Source organism: Anolis sagrei, chromosome 7 (genome assembly GCF_037176765.1).
Source record: "Anolis sagrei isolate rAnoSag1 chromosome 7, rAnoSag1.mat, whole genome shotgun sequence".
Classification (NCBI taxonomy): Eukaryota; Metazoa; Chordata; class Lepidosauria; order Squamata; family Dactyloidae; genus Anolis; species Anolis sagrei.
In genome coordinates, this window is record NC_090027.1 from 25,886,672 (window position 1) to 25,906,912 (window position 20,241).

At 41.2% G+C, this 20,241-nt stretch overlaps 1 protein-coding gene across 3 annotated transcripts in view; it reads right to left on the reverse strand.

Annotated features, from left to right (window-relative positions):
* Positions 1–20,241, reverse strand: part of KIRREL3 (kirre like nephrin family adhesion molecule 3) — a 952,985-nt gene that overhangs the window by 38,439 nt on the left and 894,305 nt on the right. For all 3 annotated transcript variants that reach the window (XM_060787109.2, XM_060787106.2, XM_060787107.2), the window contains one exon: positions 12,236–12,343. In XM_060787109.2, the coding sequence (XP_060643092.1) occupies positions 12,236–12,343 (108 nt within the window). The remainder of the gene's footprint in view (positions 1–12,235; positions 12,344–20,241) is intronic.

Genomic DNA, 20,241 nt, shown 5'->3' on the forward strand with positions numbered 1-20,241 from the left:
GACTGGGAGAATCTCAATTAGTCCTCAATTAGTCAATTAGTTTCTCTCTCTTTCTTTTCCAATAAGTATATTACAGGAAACCTTAAAATGTTTTGTTATAATTATACAGTAAGCTAACTGGTTAGTACAATCCACTATCAACCAAAACTAGTGAGAAACACACTGACAAAACCCTTGTTTACCTTAACATAGATAGATAGACAAACTATACCAACACAGAAGCACAACAAAAACACACACACAAAACAATTTTATGAATTTCACCCTCACTGACTGTGAATTCATATCCCTTTTTACTTGACTTGGTCTGTGGAGCCCTTGGGGCTCTGCGAATGATAGTGAGGGGTTCTGCAGCACCATGCTGCTTCTCATCTCCTCTTTCCTCCTCCTCCTGAGAAATGCAGGGAAATTAAAGTTTGGAGCTGCCGAAACAGCAGAAGCGTGATTAGGCTTCTCCTGTATGGCAGAAAGGAGTTGAACTGGATGGTCCCTGGGGCTTTTGTTGTTCTTGTTGTTGTTCTGCTGCTGCTGCTGCTTCTATTATCCCAAAGGCTGGATGGCCATCTGTTAGGAATGCTTTGATTGTGCTTTTACTGCATGGCAGAAAGGAGTTGAACTGGATGGCCCCTGGCGTTTCTGTTGTTGTTGTCCTTCTCCTTCTTCTCCTTCTCCTCCTCCTCCTTCTTCTTCCAAAGGCTCCATCTTTTGGGTGTACTTCGATTGTGCTTTTCCTGCATGGAAGAAGGGGGTTGGCCTGGGTGGCCCCTGGGGTTGTTGTTATTATTATTATTGCTGTTGTTGTTGTTCTGCTGTTTCTATTATCCCAACGGCTGCATGGCCATCTGTAGGGAATGCTTTGAGTGTGCTTTTACTGCATGGCATAAAGGAGTTGAACTGGATGCCCCCTGAAGTTTCTTCTTCTTCTTCCAAAGGCTAGTTGGGCATCTTTTGGGTATATTTTGATTGTGCTTTTTGTGCATGGCAGAAGGGGTTGTACTGGATGGCCCCTGAAGTCTTGCAATGATAAGATTATGTTGGTTATTTTTTTCCTTCATCTTAAATATTGCATTGTTCGTTCTTTCTTTTGCACTACAAACAAGGTACATACAGCGTGCATAGGAATTTGTTCATGTTTTTTAATTAGTTCACACAAATACTATCCATCCATCTGCCACTGGCCTGGCCCATCTGTCAAATTTAAAATGGCAATGTGACCCCTGTGTCCAAAAGTTTGCCCATGCTTGAGACACACACACATACATACATACACTATTTCTTGGGGCTCCACAATAAACTTTTGCTTCAAGAGGGTGAAACACACTGAGAACCCCTGGTCTAATTCATAAGTCCTACAGTTTATGTTTGCCCTCCCAATTTCTCTTGAAGGTAATCAAAGATTTCTCCTTGATCAAAAGAGTCAGTTTGTCCATCTCTGTTACTCTGCAGATCTTTGGCAGTCATTCTTTTTGCACTAGGATAACTGATTTTGGAAGGTACCATAATTCTGTGCCTTCGCCTACTACTGTAACTTCATGGAAAGAAGAAAAGCATCATTCAGCTACAGAGAAGCAGCTGGTCTGAGTTCAGATGTATTTGCTTTTTCCTTCTCTGTCAAACTCAAAGCCACTGGATCTTCAAGGTCTGAATCACTTTCTCCTCTGGTTCCTGCCCACTAGCAATGGCTTGACAGCACCTGGCTGCTGGGAGGTCCAAAAAACGGTAACCATGTGCATAAGCTGCACCTACCTATGCCTAGGAGACTAATAGGATGCTAGCCTTAGTTTGCTGCAGTGTAAAGAAACATTAAAAGGAGTCCTGAACCTAAGCAGAGAAAAGAATTTTCTGGGACACACTTTTGTAGATTCTGGTTTACTTGCTCATACTGTAAACCTCTATTCCCTAGTTAGTCTCAAAGGTTATACAGCATCGTTTCTCAACCTGGGGGAGTTGTGAGAGGGTGTCAGAGGGGTCGCCAAAAACCTTCAGAAAACACAGTATTTTCTGTTGGTCATGGGGGTTCTGTGTGGGATGTTTGGCCCAATTCTATCTGCTGGGATTCAGAATGCTCTTTGATTGTAGGAGAACTATACATCTCAGCAATTACAACTCCCAAATGTCAAGTCTATTTTCCCCAATATCCACCAGAGTTCACATTTGAGCATATTGAGTATTCGTGCCAAGTTTGGTCCAGATCCATCATAATTTGAGTCCACAGTGCTCTCTGGATGTAGGTGAACTACAACTCCAAAACTCAAAGTCAATGCCCACCAAACTCTTCCAGTATTTTCTATAAGTCATGGGAGTTCTGTGTACCAAGATTGGTTCAATTCCATCATTGGTGGAGTTTAGAATGCTCTTTGATTGTAGGTGAACTATAAATTCCAGCAATGACAACTCCCAAATGACAAACTCAATGCCCCCCCCAACCCCACCGGTATTTAGATTTGGGCGTATCGGGTATTTGTGACAGATTTGGTCCAGTGAATTAAAATATATCCTGCATATCAGGTATTTACATTACGATTCATAACAATAGGAAAATTACAATTATGAAGTAGTGTGGGGGCAGTTTAAAAATGATATTAATATTAAAATATTAGAATTAAAATATAAATGTTTTAAAAAACCTGATTTTTCTTGAAAACATTTCTCCCTGAATATCTCAACAGAACAGCATGTATTGATTTCTCCCTTTGATACAAAAGTCCTGTTTGAACTGCTTGTATTTACAGAACACATAGGTCAGATTGGCTGGGCAAAGTAAACTTACAAACTTTAGAGATCGGTTTATCGATCTAACTTTGTCAATATAACTTAGAACATCTAAGTTCATACAGTGAGAGAGCATCATTTTCTGACCACTTCATGTAAATAGCAGGCATTTTCTGTTTTTTGGAAAAACATTTCATATTGAGAAAGTAAATTATGATAAAGTTTTAACGCTAAATTGCTAAAGGAAAACAGCCTAATGCCTGTTTCTGTATTGATATTCAAGAGATGGTTTTAAAAAGGCAGTAAACATGATCTGCCCTATGACCCCAACTAAGGTCAGAATAGTACCTGTAATACTGAAATGCCACTTGGTATCTTAATGTAATTACAATAGAAACTACATAGAAGGTATGACTCTTTAGAAATATGAAGGATGAATTACTTAATCCGGGATACGTTAGATCTGCTGCTTTTTTTTTGTTGTGTCAGGAGTGACTTGAGAAACTGCAAGTCGCTTCTGGTGTGAGAGAATTGGCCATCTGCAAGGACGTTGCCCAGGGAACGTCTGGATGATTTTGATGTTTTATCATCCTTGTGGGAGGTGTCTTTCATGTCCCCGCATGAGGAGCTAGAGCTGATAGAGGGAGCTCATCCGCCTCTCCCCAGATTCGAACCTGCGACCTCTCACACCAGAAGCAACTTGCAGTTTCTCAGGTTGCTCCTGACATGACAAAAAAAAAGTAATATTACATGTAATATAAATATATAATTATAATTATAATATCGTATTATTATTATTACTAGTATTATATTGTATTACATTATAATATTATAACTATTATATGTATACACAATATATTATTATTTATCGTGTCAGGGCAACCAGACAATTGTATTACATTTCTAACAGAACAAAACAAACAAACAGACAAAAACCCCCACAAAATTTGCAAGCTTGGTAGTTGATTAAATGTCCTTTGACCAGTATCTGGCCACGTGGAGTGCCTCTGGTGTTGCTGCAAGAAGGTCCTCCATTGTGCATGTGGCAGGGCTCAGGTTGCATTGCAGCAGGTGGTCAGTGGTTTGCTCTTCTCTGCACTCGCATGTCGTGGATTCCACTTTGTAGCCCCATTTCTTAAGGTTGGCTCTGCGTCTCGTGGTGCCAGAGCGCAGTCTGTTCAGCGCCTTCCAGGTCGCCCAGTTTTCTGTGTGCTGAGGGGGGAGTCTCTCATATGGTATCAGCCATTGGTTGAGGTTCTGGGTTTGAGCCTGCCACTTTTGCTCGCTTTGCTCTCGCTTGCTGAGGTGTTCCAGCGAGTGTCTCTGTAGATCTTAGAAAACTATGTCTTGATTTAAGTCATTGACATTCTGGCTGATACCCAAACAAGGGATGAGCTGGAGATGTCTCTGACTTGGTCCTTTCACTATTGGCTGCTACTTCCTGGCGGATGTCAGGTGGTGCAATACCAGCTAAACAGTGTAATTTCTCCAGTGGTGCAGGGCGCAGGCACCCCGTGATAATGCGGCATGTCTCATTAAGAGCCACATCCACTGTTTTAGCGTGGTGAGATGTGTTCCACAATGGGAATGCATACTCAGCAGCAGAGTAGCATAGCGCAAGGGCAGATGTCTTCACTGTGTCTGGTTGTGATTCCCAGTTTGTGCCAGTCAGCTTTCGCATGATATTGTTTCTAGGACCCACTTTTTGCTTGATATTCAGGCAGTGCTTCTCGTAGGTCAGAGCACGGTCCAGGGTGACTCCCAGGTATTTGGGTGCGCTGCAATGCTCCAGTGGGATTCCTTCCCAGGTCATCCTCAGAGCTCGGGATGCTTGTCTGTTCTTAAGGTGAAAAGCATATGTCTGTGTTTTAGATGGATTAGGAATCGACTGGTTCTCCCTGTAGTAGGCGGTAAGGGCACCTAGATCTTCGGAGAGGTTCTGTTCTACCATCTCAAAGCTCCCTGCTTGACCAGTAACACAATATATTATATTATTAGTAATAATTTCTGTGGAGAAAACAAGTCTTGTGGTTGCATATCTTCCCTTCTGCTCCCAACATTGGTACGTGTCTTCTGATTTGTTAAGCCCCTTTTGACATTAATCTGAACCGGAAAACCATGGTAGACAGGTATACATGGTTTGATCCTGGTGTCATGCCCTAAATTATACAACAGAAATTTCTGATTCAGTTGCGGCACAGAAGAAGAAGAGAAAAGGGAGGAAAGAATTCATGAGCACAGCATTTCCTCCTGGTCTAATAAACCAATGTTTTTTTTAGACTCAGGTTGTCAATTCTGAACTAGGCTTATGGTTCTCTGATGATAAATCTATGACAGGGTCGCAATTATACAGTTTTCCTGACAGTAGGGTCAAATTTTATAGTATCTTCCTCTAACCATAGATAGTTATAATTGGACTCTCCAGAGGGGTCTCCAATTTCCGTGCTAGCTGAACTTGCAGCCCAAGATGCCTGGATGAATCTTCCTGGCCAGTCAGCTGGCAAAAAATATATATATAACAAAATGGTGTTGTTGTTGTTTTTGGTGAGCATGCCTTCTTTTTCTCCTTCTGCTTTTAATCATAAATACATCCACTGGAAGAAATGCTTGAGCTCTGTAAATCTCGAAAGACATTTTTATTCATGTTAAGGTCGCTTCATGTTTGTTTATGGGATTTACGCCCAAGGGACATTCACCAGATCAGATCAATGGGTTCTTTTAGGAAGGGCAGTAAACACATTTCTCTCCCTGCCTCCCTGCCTTTCAGACCACAGAAACCTAATGGCCAATTTCACATCCTACGACAGATTTTAGGATGTTTGTGTTTTTAATGATAGTAGTGAGGAAAGTAGTGGCTTTAATATATATATATTTGGTCAAATTTAGATTTGGCTTTTAAAATTATATCATGACATACTATGCAGATTTGATGATGGAAAACTGCTGACTGTGTGCATATGCCAAGCTTGGAAAATAACTCTGAAAATGGTAATTACTTTCCGTTATTGTGTTGTTGAAGGCTTTCATGGCCGGAATCACTGGGTTGCTGTGAGTTTTCCAGGCTGTATGGCAATGTTCCAGAAACTCTCTTGACATTTTGCCTGCATCTATGGCAGGCATCCTCAGAGGTTGTGAGGTCTGTTGGAAACTAGGCAAATTGGGTTTATATATCTGTGGAATGTCCAGGAAGGGAGAAAAAAATGCTTGTCTTTTTGAGGCAAGTGTGAATCTTGCAATTGGCCACCTTGATTAGCATTGAATGGCCTTGTAGCTTTGAAGTATGGCTGCTTCCTGCCTGGGGGAATAATTTCTTGGGAGGAAACAATAAAAATGAACAAAATCTGGCTACCAATATTTCAAAACTAAAATTTGGACAGTAAATAAAGAACAACACTCAAAAGCAGAGGAATTCCTGACAAGAAACAGGGCCAGCTAATAATAATAATAATAATAATAATAATAATAAGAAGAAGAAGAAGAAGAAGAAGAAGAAGAAGAAGAGGAAAGACTCTGGCACAAACCAGTAAAGGTGGTCCCAGTGGGTGCAGTGCCTCAAGACCTTGGCCTGCACTTAAACGCAATCGGCGCTGACAAGATTAGTATCTGCCAGCTGCAAAAGGCCACCTTACTGGGATCTGCACACATTATTCGCTGATATATCACACAGTCCTAGACACGTGTCCAACGTGTGATCCAATACAACAGCCAGCAGAGTGTCTGCTGTGGACCCACCTTGTTGTGTTTCAAATAATAATAATAACAATAACACATTATTTATATTCTGCCCCAGCTCCCCAAGGGGACTCAGGGTGGATCACAGTACAAATATGCAACAAATGTTCAACACCACCCAACAAAGTCATGAGGAAGAACTTCCTGACTGTGAGAGCCGTTCGGCAGTGGAACTCTGTGCCCCGGAGTGTGGTGGAGGCTCCTTCTTTGGAAGCTTTTAAACAGAGGTTTAATGGCCATCTGTCAGGGGTGATTTGAATGCAATATTCCTGCTTCTTGGCAGGGGGTTGGACTGGATGGCCCAGGAGGTCTCTTCCAACTCTTTGATTCTATGATTCCCCCAGGCAGGAAGCAGCCAGGCTTTATTTATTTATTTATGTATTTACTGTATTTATATACCATCGTTCTCATCCCTGGGGAAATTCAAGGCGGTTTACAACATATTAATGGCAAAAATTCAATACCAACATACCCATTCAATGCTGATAATTGCAACATTTACACTTGCCTAAAACAGACGAAAGTTTTTTTCTCCCACCCTGGACATTCCACAGATATATAAACCTCATTTGCCTAGTTTCCAATAGACCTCACAACCTCTGAGGATGCCTGCCATAGATGCGGGTGAAACTTCAGGAAAGAATGCTTCTGAAACATGACCATACAGCCCAGAAAACTCACAGCAACCCACTTACAGTTATTGCTCCAGGGCCCTGAAAGTCATTTCTTGAAAGGGCTTAACTTGATGGCCATTGGCTCAGGTCCGATGGCACCCAGTGGCTCTGTTTTTCCACAACTAAGTTCTCTACCATTTTCCCAACTTCCCTCTCTATTCTTTCAAAATAATAAAACAATTCACAATCCAAACACTTCCACCGCAAGCATTTCTAATCAGTGTACTCAACCTATACTATTAAGCATACTGAATATGACCATAGAGAGTGTTGACATACAGATGTTTATTTCTTTATGCACAATGCCTAAAACACTGCGTTGCTCCATTCTGGAAGGACAGAAATAGTCTAACAAAAACATGGTTAAGGAAGATGTGACTTTAATATTTAAACTTATGTCTAATAAACAAGAACTCAATTATTAGCAAAATAATTGAATTAATAAAATATGGGCATTATTAGGATGGAAAAATCCACAAAAACACCTTTCCTTTTAGGATCTTTTGTTTACTTTGATGATTTGTTTATTTGCTTGGTTGCCTTCTTGATTATCATTTAAACATATCCGTTTAAATTTGCACTTTGTGAAAATAACAGAGTTCATAACGAGTTATGATGAAAACATAGACCTTGTTCGTCATAGAATGCATACAAAGAAGGCTGTTTTCTAACCACTAAAAGTGCATTTTAAAAGTTTGGGTCTAAAAGGAAAAAAGGAGAAGTAAACAACATGTACAATGTGAACATGGGCATTATGGTATTAACATTAGCTTGATCATATTTCCAAAAATAAATGTTCTTGAAGGTGACATCAAGAAAATACATGGCTTTACATAGCTTCTGACTATTGAACAATGGATGGTGAATGTTTATCTTTGATATATGCTTTCTAAATCCTATTATTATCCCTGTGAAGAAGTGTTGTACTGCAGATTACTAGAGGCTTGTGAGAGGGAGTAGCAACCTATTAACGAATATCATTCGCTTGAGTTTAAAATATAGATAGAATCATAGAATCAGAGTTGGAAGAGACCTCATGGGCCATCTAGTCCAACCGCCTGCCAAGAAGCAGAAAAATCACATTCAAATCACCCCTGACAGATGGCCATCCAGCCTCTGCTTAAAAGCCTCCAAAGAAGGAGCCTCTACTACACTCCAGGGCAGAGATTTCCACTGCTGAACAGCTCCCACAGTCAGGAAGTTCTTCCTCATGTTCAGGTGGAATCTCCTTTCCTGTAGTTTAAAGCCATTATTCCACGTCCTAGTCTCCAGGGCAACAGAAAACAAACTTGCTCACTCCTCCCTATGACTTCCCCTCACATATTTATACATGGTCATCATGTCTACTCTCAGTGTTCTCTTCTGCAGGATGAACATGCACAGCTCTTGAAGCTGCTCCTCATAGGATTTGTTCTCCAGACTCTTTAGCATTTTAGTCACCCTCCTCTGGACACATTCCAGCCTGTCAACTGCGGTGCCCATACAGGGAGCATACCACCCCCCTATTTGTGTCAGCTCCACTGGCCGCCGATCCAATTCCAAGCACAATACCTGTTTCAACAGGCCTTTGATCTTTGCTATTGTTTTTAAATTGTTTTTAAATTGTGCTAGATTTTAGCCTGTTCTTGTAAGCCTCTCCGAGCCCCAGGGGAGTGGCGGCATATAAGTTTGAATAATAAATAAATAAATAAATAAATACATTCAAAGTGCTAGTCTTGACCTATAAAACCCTATACGGCTCTGGTCCAGCGTACCTGTCCGAATGTATCACCTTCTATGTCCTACCTCGGAGCTCAAACACGCCTCAAACACGTTTGGCAGGGATGAAGGACAGGGCCTTCTCAGTGGTAGCCCCCCCCTGGAATTCGCTTCCCAGGGAAATTAGATTATTGTCATCCCTCCTCACCTTTACAAAAAGAAGGTAAAAACGTGGTTGTGGGACCAGGCCTTCGGGCAATTAGGTTAAAGGGCAATTGATAATGTTTGACTATGGCTTGGAAGTGGATTTGGATAAGTTATGCAGAGTAATCATCAGTTTGTGGCTAGATAAATAGCCACCAGACTGGCAATAGCTAAATGGATTGTAAGTATACTGTTTAATCTTTATTTCTTAATGTTTATGTTTTTAATTGTTATATTTGCTATTTTGTATTTTATGATGCGGCATTGAATTATTGCCAATTGTAAGCCGCCCTGAGTCCCCCCAGGGGTTGAGAAGGGCGGGGTAAAAATGTTATAAATAAATAGATAAATAAACTTGTTGCCCACAAGGACTCCAAGATTTCTGACTTTAGCTGAGGACTTTGGTGAGGAAACTAGAACGTTCAGAGAAACCAGCATGGTCGCCTCTCCAGTGCCCAAGTAAATACAGGTCTCTATCTCAGCTCTATTCAAGGCATTTTTGAACTGAGGAGAGTTAGACCCAAAGGTGTCATGAGCAGCCTTGGATCTGCGATTATGCTTTCTGGACAGATCCACCTTGCTACTGATGAGCCCTCTGAAACTCTGGCACCGCTTCCCAATCTAAGCCTTGGCATCATCGTGATGTGCTTGATCTGCCATCATCATCACCCACTAATGTGAGATTGTGTGGCCTGCAAAGAGCCCGGCACCATCTGGTTACTTCAAATAAGGAGAAGGTAATGAGCCACATGTTCTCTCTTTTCTTTCTGAATCAGAGGAATGATGCTGTGCGCTCTCACGTCTATCTTTGGAGGCAGAGGAAAAAAGAAAAGGAAGGAAGATAAAGGTGGTTGAGGAGGGGATATGCAGACTAGACTGATTATGTGTGACCGCTGACACCGTAACGACAAGTTGGCCCATTTTCTATCGAGCGCGCTCAAATAGTAGATCATTGCTGAATGATTCCAGTAAATTGAATTGGCCTCTTCTCAGGTCTTAGCTGTGCACCCGTCCATCAAAAAGAAAAAAAAAACTTACCAAAATGCAAGATTAATGACTGTCAGAGATTTAATTTGCTAATACCTGAAAGAGCTGCTAATGGAGTTTGGAGGAGTTGCGAAAAGGGTAGGGGGAATGAAGCAGGCATGATGATTGCTTTTAAACTGGTGTGTGAGCCCAGCCATTCATTAAACACATCCAGGGGGAACAAGAACTCTTTGATTTCTTTGCAAACAAAACAGAAAGGACCAACTGTTTTTCATTGGCATCATAACACAGGGATTTTGTATCGTGTTTGGCGTATTTGTCTTTTGCTCTTCCGTCAGTTAGAAGCACTGCTGAGGACCGCTTGTTCTCTTATGTTATCTTAGAAGCTCAGAACAATCACTCGTCCTTCCCCCCGATGGTTTGATCCCTGTTCATTCAGTCAGCTCTCATTCTTCAGCTTCTCTGTGCTTTCCTTTCTTCCTAATGAGCCAGCTTCACCCCCTCCCCATTTGCAATGTTTATTTTAACATCTGCTTTTCTGACTAGGCGGCCAAGCTAAGAATGCTACAGTCCAACAAAGGAGTCAGATATTTATTTCATTTCAATGTATAGCCTCTCTGATCCCTGCAGGCTCAACTCGGGGAGCAGTATTCGTTGCACAAGACATCACCGTATGCAATCCAAGGTAAAAGAAAAACATTTGCAAGGAAGCTACCACATGTTTTTGATGTATTGTCCATTCTAAATAATTGGGTGTTGCTGCCACTGGACGGGTGATTCAAACCATCCCATGGAGGCCCCACTGGCACAATGGGTTAAACCAGGGGTCCTCAAACTTTTTAAACAGAGGACCAGGTCACAATCCCTCAAACTGATGGAGGGACGGATTATAATTTTTAAAAAAGTGAATGAATTCCTATGCAGAGTTCACATATCTTATTTGTGCAAAAAATACTTAAAAACAATACAATAATTAAAATGAAGAACAATTTTAACTAATATAAACTTATTGGTATTTCAATACGAAGTGTGGGCCTGCTTTTAGCTGATGAGATTGGGTTGTTGTTGTTGTTGTTGTTGCTGTTTTTGTGTGCTTTCAAGTAATTTCAGACTTAAGTTGACCCTGAGTGAGGGCCCGGTAAATGACTTTGGAGGGCCGAGACTTAGTTTGGGGACCCCTGGGTTAAACCCTTGTGCTGACAGGACTGAAGACTGACAGGTCAGAGATTTGAATCCAGGGAGAGTGCAGATGAGCTCCCTCTGTCAGCTCCAGCTCTTCGTGTGGGGACAGGTTGCCCAGGCATCCCCTGGGCAACATCCTTGCGGACGGTCAATTCTCTCACACCAGAAGCGACTTACAGTTTCTCAAATCGCTCCTGACACAAAAAAAACAAAAACGAAAACAAAACCCATCCCATGAAAAGACAATGGACCTATATTAGTCAATCTTCTTTGGAAGGTTTTCAACAGAGCCTGGGAGTTTTTTTGATTGTGTATCCCTGCCTGGCAGGCAACTGGACAACACCATCTTTGTGGTCCTTTCCATGTCTACTACTCTAAAATTAAAACTCACATGAAGGCAATAGTGACTTCCACATTGGAGTGAGTCAACTTCCGTTTTTAGTCTGAAGTTCGAAAGCTGCTTAACCTTTTTCCCACAAAGAAGCAAAACATTGTGAATAGCTTAACTCAGAGCAGATCCACTGCCTTATAGAGATAGACTCTGTCAGCTGCTACTGCATTAAGGCACAATGTAATGGGGACATCCAATACCTCTGTTGACCATAAGCATGATTAGAGTCAATCTCACACTATATCAGTGCAACATCAAGTAGCCTTAATTGGAGAGACATTGGTATGTTCAGAAGGTAGAGCGGTCTCTTTGTAAGCCTGACAGTTGGTCATTCAATCCAGATTTTGGCAACAGTTTGTGAATTGCTTTGCATAACTGGTCAAAACTGCATGGGATCAGGCTACGGTATTTGTCTCATCCATATTTCATGGTTTAAAATATCTGTACATTCTTCCCATCCCAATTATCTGTCAGGCTGCTAGTGTTGGTTTTAAGTCTTGCATAGGCATTTGTATACAGTTAATGCATTGGGCATAATGAAGTCAACTTACATTTGATCATTGTGGAGTGTTTTAAGCCAGAGGATAGGGTCTTCCAAATGCCCGGCATGATACACTCAGAAATATTCAATAGATTAAGAAAGATGGGAACTTACTTCTCTGTGAACGAGCGCAACAAAAGGCCACAATGGTAGCCATCAGCACCAAGAATGCCACACCAGCTCCAACTGCGACGCCTATGATGACTGCCATTGGCACTGACTCTGGAAAAAACAAGAAAGCAATGAAGTGGAGATGGGCTCTCGATACCATTAACCTCTCCCCAGCTTTCATTGTCCCTTATTCATTGCTACCCCCAGTAGTCTAGTATAAGAGTCTCCTGAAGCAGTCATTAATATTTGTTCCCATCCAATAACACACACGGGTATTTCTGCAGATGACACATGATATAGTCAAATGAACTGAATAAGGCCATCTATGTTCATGGAGAAGACATACAGACAAGTGAAGCTCATGTCACTGAACTTTGGATCTCTTATGTCCAGCAAAATCAGTTGAAATGCTGTTAACAGAATTAGATGGTTTATGTAGGGTATTTCAAATGGTTTCAAGAGGACACAGAGAACTGATGAGAACTAGAATCAGTAAAGTGTGCATATTAGGTGTGTAGACTTGCTTCCCAAGCACATAAGCTGAAATAAGGAAAGGGCCTTCTCGGTGGTGGCCCCTCGCCTGTGGAATTCACTCTCCGGGGAAATTAGGTCATCAACATCCCTCCTTTCCTTCAGAAGGAAGCTGAAAACATGGATATGGGACCAGCCCTTCGGGTAATCTGGCAGACTTACAAGGTAATGACGACCAGAAATTGGAATGGACTATAGTAATGCTTAATGGACTTATGGATATTAGAACTCGGTGAACGTTGGCCACTAGATTGGCTTTTAACTGTTATTGTTTTAATTGATTGTTTTAACTATTGTGGTTATTACTGTGATGTAATTTATCTGTTGAATTGTTGGCATCGAATTGTGCCGGTTGTAAGCCACCTGAGTCTCCCCTTGGGGGTTGAGAAGGGTGGGGTAGAAGTACCTGAAATAAATAAATAAATAATAAATATTGGGTGGATGATGGGGAACTATCAGCCATGTTTCAAAGTCATAATGAACCCAAGACACTAAGTTTTATGTACAATTTATGTAAAGGCATGGAATGTGAAGAACTGAGAGGGCATGGACTGCTAAAGGGATAGAACGTTTGTTATCTAATATGCAGCTCTGCATCTATTGAGGTATATCAGTGATGCTCATAATCAATGTGCAGAAGGGATAAGCTACCTGGCACTACAATATACAGCAGCTGGACCACGATACTTCTTCATGTGGCCTGCATTACTGCAGTAAGCGAACCAATTGTATCCATAGCCAGAAAAGTTGTTGAAAAAACAGTGAAACATTTCCATGCATCACCCAAGTCAAAAAAGAAGCACCATTAAAGCCTTGGCAGACTGTGCAAAAAGAATCTGCGGATCCCATCTCCTCCAAGAGGAACTGAACCACCTAAACTGGGCTCTCCAGGCCAATGGAGAATCCACCTCAGACATCAGAAGAGCTGCAAGACCAAGAACAAGCCACGAGAGTCAAGACAAAGAGCCACTCAGAGGAAAAAGTGTTCCTGCCATACATCAAGGGAACCACTGACCGCATTGGGAAGCTGATGAAGAAACACAACATACAAACTATCTACAGACCCACCAAGAAAATCCAACAAATGCTACGTTCAGCAAAGGACAAGAGGGATCCTCTCACCTCTGCAGGAGTCTAACGTATATCATGCAGCTGTGGACAAGGAGTCTACATAGGAACCACCAAACGCAGCAGCATTGCCCAAACACGAATCAAGGAACATGAAAGGCACTGCAGACTACTTCAACCAGAAAAGTCAGCCATAGCAGAACACCTGATGAACCAACCTGGACACAGCATATTATTTGAGAACACAGAAATGCTGGACCATTCTCACAACCACCATGCCAGACTACATAGAGAAGCCACTGAAATCCACAAGCATGTGGACAATTTCAACAGAAAGGAGGAAACCATGAAAATGAACAAAATTTGGCTATCAGTATTAAAAAACTCTAAAATTACAACAGTAAAACAACAGAGGGGAAACAATCAGGCATATCTAATCACCTCTCAACAAAGGATTGCCCCAGGCACTGCCAGGACATCAAATACTAATCAAGGTGGTCAGTTGAAACATTCACACCTAGCTCCAACAGACAAGAGTTCTTTGTCCCACCCTGGTCATTCCACAAATATATAAACTTTCTTTCCCAGTTCCAACAGACCTCACTACCTCTGAGGATGCTTGCCATAGATGCTGGCAAAATGTCAGGAGAGAATGCCTCTAGAACATGTCCATATAGCCCGAAAAAACCTACAACAACCCATTTCCATGCATTTTTATTTTCACCAAAATATTGTTTTGGGAGATAAATTTTTTTTTACAGATAACAACTGGGCTGCACAAAATAGAACGGCTTGAATCCTGTTTGCGAACTACACAAATGTAAGTCTTAACTATGTATGTATACGTCTTTCTGTGTCTGTATTATCTTCATGAAGTGTGTGTGCATTGGCAACAGGAAGGTTAGGTAAAAGCACAGGGAATGGAGAAAGCACTTAGTTAAACCATGGTCTTCAGCATTGCTTTCTGTTTTAAAATGTTGGGTTTTGAGTAAAACATTTTTTTTTAAAAATGGAAATTTTACAAACAAATCCCCAAATGGGAAGAATCGTTTGAAAAATTCACAAAGCAGTGACATTCACCCACCAAGGAGGAAACTTTTGAGATTACTGGGTTGCAACAATGAGGGATATTAAGGTATATATTCTCTGGGTGTCGATTTCACCTATCTCAAAATCAATACTTACTGCGCCAAGTTACACTGTTCAAATACAAATGCTCTGTTTGTAAGGTGTTTGTAAGGCCCTTTTCTCTAAATCAGTGGTCCATTGACCATCAGTGGTCCCCAAGAACTAAAATATGGTCTGCAGCCCCACTGTTACTAAACCATTGCAGCGAGAGTGACTGGTCTCACGAAACCATCTTATAGTGCCAAGGCAAAAGGGATGTCGGGAGGGGAGAGGCTGACTACCCACAAAAGGCACGACAACAAGCCTCCTGACTGCTGCATCTCCTCCCTCCCTCCCACTGAGTGGAGCCATTCCATGTGGTGCCTCAGATAATATTTTAAGATGTGTTTAAATGTTTTTCTCTTTGTATTATTTTAATTGCTTTTATTTGCTCATCACCTTGGGAACTCTTGTGGCCGAAGGCAATATAGATATATCTTAAATGACTACCATGATAAATAAGTCATGAAGGAACATAACTAAACCTTTATTCATAATCACCCCTGAATTAAAAATAGAATAAACACACAGAGGGTACTAGAAGCATAAATTGGACTGATGGGATGAAGAGGAATAATCAGTGTCTCTTTGCAAAAGGGGTTTTTCCATTCTGTATAAAGAGGGCAGCAAAAAGACAATGGTTAAAAACCTATTCAGAAATCTTTGAAGGTCAGCCTCAAACTTGTTCTTAGCAATGCAACTCCAAACGTTTTGGAGGGGATTAATTACACTATCCAACACAATGTTTGTTCCTGGGTTATAAATGTCATAGAATCATAGAATCAAAGAGTTGGAAGAGACCTCATGGTCCATCCAGTCCAACCCCCTGCCAAGAAGCAGGAATATTGCAAATCCCCCCTGACAGATGGCCATCCAGCCTCTGTTTAAAAGCTTCCAAAGAAGGAGCCTCCACCACACTCCGGGGCAGAGAGTTCCACTGCTGAATGGCTCTCACAGTCAGGAAGTTCTTCCTCATGTTCAGATGGAATCTCCTCTCTTGTAGTTTGAAGCCATTGTTCCGCATCCTAGTCTCCAGGGAAGCAGAAAACAAGCTTGCTCCCTCCTCTTCCCTGTGGCTTCCTTTCACATATTTATACATGGCTATCATATCTCCTCTCAGCCTTCTCTTCTTCAGGCTAAACATACCCAGCTCCTTAAGCCGCTCCTCATAGGGCTTGTTCTCCAGACCCTTGATCATTTTAGTTACCCTCCTCTGGACACATTCCAGCTTGTCAATATCTTTCTTGAATTGTGGTGCCCAGAATTGGACACAATATTCCAGATGTGGTCTAACCTAATGTCATTTCCCAATTGGTTCTATTATAAAAAATATAGAATAAAGTTTATTAAACTGCAAAAACTTTGTTTTTGTGGGACATGCTGCAGCACATTTTGCTATAGTTTTTTAAATGAATGTCTCATTGAGTCTCAACCAATACAACATAGTTTGTGTTCGCCACAAAAATGAAGTTTCTGGAATATAACAACTACTTGCAAAATAGGTATCACACAATTAAACAGAAAATGACACCTTCAAATCAGGAACATTTTTTCAAATGTTATTACATAGTGATCTGGAGTTATTTCAAATGGGGGTTAGGCAGCTTTGTAGATGATCTATGAAGGATGGAGGGATCCTGGTCATTCACCTGGACTTCTTTCAGCTTTTGATACCATTCACCATGTATACTTCTCAACCATCTTGCTGTATTGGGCATTTTAGACAATGTATGGTAATAGTTTCAGTTATTTCCGTTGAGTTGTACCCAGAGATATACCTGCCTGAGATATACCTGCTCTCAGCTATTGCTTTCAGGAATTAGTCTTCTGCCCAATTCAGTTCTATATCCCGTTTCCTTCAATTTTTCAGTATCTGAAGTTTCTGATACTGAATTAGAAACTTTGGAAAGGAGTATCAGCAGTATGCTGATAGCATGCAACTCTACTTCTCCATGCCATCTAGTATCAAGAAAATAGGCAATATTATTAATATTGCCAACATTTAATCATGGTCACTGCTGGTCAGAAGCTAAAGTAAAGGTAAAGGTTTCCCTTTGACATTAAGTCTAGTCGAGCCTGACTCTGGGGTTGGTGCTCATCTCTATTTCTAGGCTGAAGAGCTGGCATTGTCTGTAGATGCCTCCAAGGTCATGTGGCTGGCATGACTGCATGGTGCACCGTTACTTTCCAGCTAAAGTGGTACCTATTGATCTACTCACATTTGCATGTTTTCGAATTGCTATATTGACAGAAGCTGGGGCTAACAATGGGAGCTCACCCCGTCCTGTGGATTCAAACCGCCAAGCTTCCGTTCAGCAAGTTCTGCAGCCTAGCAGTTTAACCTGCTGCGAAACCAGAGCCTAGTTGGTCAGAAGCTAGCATAGTTTAATGTTGGACTATAACTCTGGAGATCAGAGTTCAAGTCCCTGCTCAGCCTTGGAAACTTTCCCTTGAACAAGTCACACTTTCTCAGCTTTAGAGGAAGTCAATGACAAGCCCCCTCTGAATAATTCTTGCCAAGAAAACCCCATGATAGTAATGAATCCACTTTAAATCCGGTTGCTGCCTCCTGAAGAATTCTGGGATTTGTAATTTAGGGAGGAGCCTTTAACAGTCTCACTAAACTACAAACCCCAGAATTCTTCAGGGGGCAGAAATCGGCAGTTGGAATAAGAATGGGAAAGCTTGGTTTGCCCAACCATAACGACAGGGAGGGGATCTCAATGTGCAAAGCAAAAAGGGAAAAATAAAAAAGGAAAAATAAAAAGGAAATGATAATGTATGAGATGTTTTTCACTTATTTTTTGTGGCAAAACTGTCTCTTATATCATTGATGATGGTGCTGCTGGTGGGTGTTTAAAGTTTTATTTATTCAAATTTATTATAATAGAAGAAAATAATTATGGGTGCAAAACTTTTGCAGGACCAGTGACCAATTCATATGATTGACCCCATTGAAAATATTTAGGGGGGAGGGATTGGAGGGAAGGTAATTTGAATCAGAAGTGACTCAACCAGTGGGTCCCCAGTTGTTTTGGCCTTCAAATCCCAGAAATCCTAACAGAAGGTAAACTGGCTGGGATTTCTGGGAATTGTAGGCCAAAACACCTGAGAAGACACCGGTTGAGAACCACTGGACTAGAAGTACAGGTTCCAGTTTAAGATGTCTAAGGGGGGAAAGGTCATTTGGCTCTAAAACAATGCCATACAGTTTGTTTTAGATGAGACGAATGAGGCTCCAGGAATGTGATTCTCAGCTGGACAAAGGAAGGAAGGCTATGCAAAGCCATATTTTGTTGCTGCTCTTGCAAAAAACATAATAGCTTTGCATTATCTGTTATGTCATGGGACAGGGATTGCAAGAATGGGTGTGGGTACATTTCACATCTGATTTGTTATTGGAAGTTTTCCTGAACATAACCAGTAAAGTTGAAGGTAATCACCTTGGTCTACCTTGTCTTGCTTAACATTCCTAATAAATCATTACTTGGGTATATAACTTGTTGTTTCTTTGGGAGGAGATAAAGCAGGGGTCCACAAACTTTTTACACAGAGGGCCAGGTCATAGTCCCTCAAACTGTTGGAGGGCCTGATTATAATTTGAAAAAAAATTGAATGAATTCCTATGCACAGTGCATGTATCTTATTTGTAGTGCAAAAACCACTTTAGAACAATACAATAATTGAAATGAAGAACAATTTTAACAAATATAAACTTATTAGTATTTCATTGGGAAGTGTGGGTTTGCTTTTGGCTGATGAGATAGGATGGTTGTTGTTGTTGTTGTGTGCTTTCAAGTCGTTTCAGACTTAGGTTTACCCTGAACAAGGGCTGGGTAAATGAGCTTGGAGGGCCGTATTCGGCCCCCGGGCTGTAGTTTGAGGACCCTTGAGATAAACTGTCAGTGAGGAGTTGTAAAAATGCTGCTTGACATTAGAATAATGACAGCTGCTATATTTCTGTATATTAAATGGCTTATGACTTGAGACAAATTAAATTGATTACACTATGTAACAGAAAGCGAAAAAAATTCTGTTCCTGGTTTGAACGTGTTATTTAATTGTACAGTACTTATTTTTAAAGATAGTTGTTATACTCCAGAAACTTCATTTTCGTGGCTGCCACAAACTATATCGAATTGGTTGAGACTTGATGAGACGCTCATGAAAAACTATAGCAAAATGTGCTGTAGGATGCCTCTTGCAAAAACAAAGTTTTTGCAGTTTAATAAACCTTTTCCTTGTTTTTATGATAGAAACAATTGGGAAATGACATCTATAACCCACGAACAAAAGATGTGTTACATAGTGTTATTTAAGTTGAGCATATGACTCGCTTGCTGAAATAGCTCCACTGGCTGCTGATCTGTTTCAAGGCACAATTCAAAGTGTAAGCTATGATCTTTGAAGCATATAGGCTATCTAAAAGCCCATATGAGTCTGCCCAAACCTTAAGATTTTGGGAGAAGGTGTGCTGGTACGGCTGTACCAGGAGCTCCAACTTCTTTTCCTTTCTATTGAGTGTTTGCATGTATTCCAAAGTTCCATGCATTTTCCAATGACGTGGCTTCCCATGGTTTGCAGTCATAGGGCCAATGACCCATCAATTATCATTATGTTATTTAGTTCTGCCCCTTTTTCTGGGTTAAGGAGGGAAAAAGAGGACCTCTAGTTCAGTTCACACAGAGAAGCCTTGCGTACAGGACGTGAATCAGTTCCACCTGCAGAAAGCTTTGTCTTTTACAGCTTTGCTGGGGGGATCCAGTCCCACAGCTCTACAGAGAACTACAGCATAGCCTTTGTTGGGGAATTTAGTTCCACACCTCTACAGCCAGCTCTTTGCTGGAGAAATACAGCTCCATGGTTTTACAGCCAGCCTTCGCTGGGAATTGAAAGCCTTCTTTCCTCTTGGAAATCTACTAAAGGATTCTGTTTGGTAAGGACCACTCGCAGCAGCCATAATGCAATTTGGAACGGGTGTAGGGGCCCACACCAGCAGAGCTTAAGTTAGATTGCCCAGGGAGGGGTCAATGATTTCCCTTGTAGAAGTTTATGAAGAAAGTTGCCTGTCCCTTGTGGACAAGATTTAAGCAAGCCACCAGTTGATTCAAAGCCTTGAAGTATTTGTTTGATTTATTGAAGATTTAAGCAACAATTAAAACTTTGTTGAACTTTCTAAGTCTTTAAAAGAATGTTGTGTGGGGAAATCCGAAAGGCCTCTCATCCGAGGCACCCCTGGCATC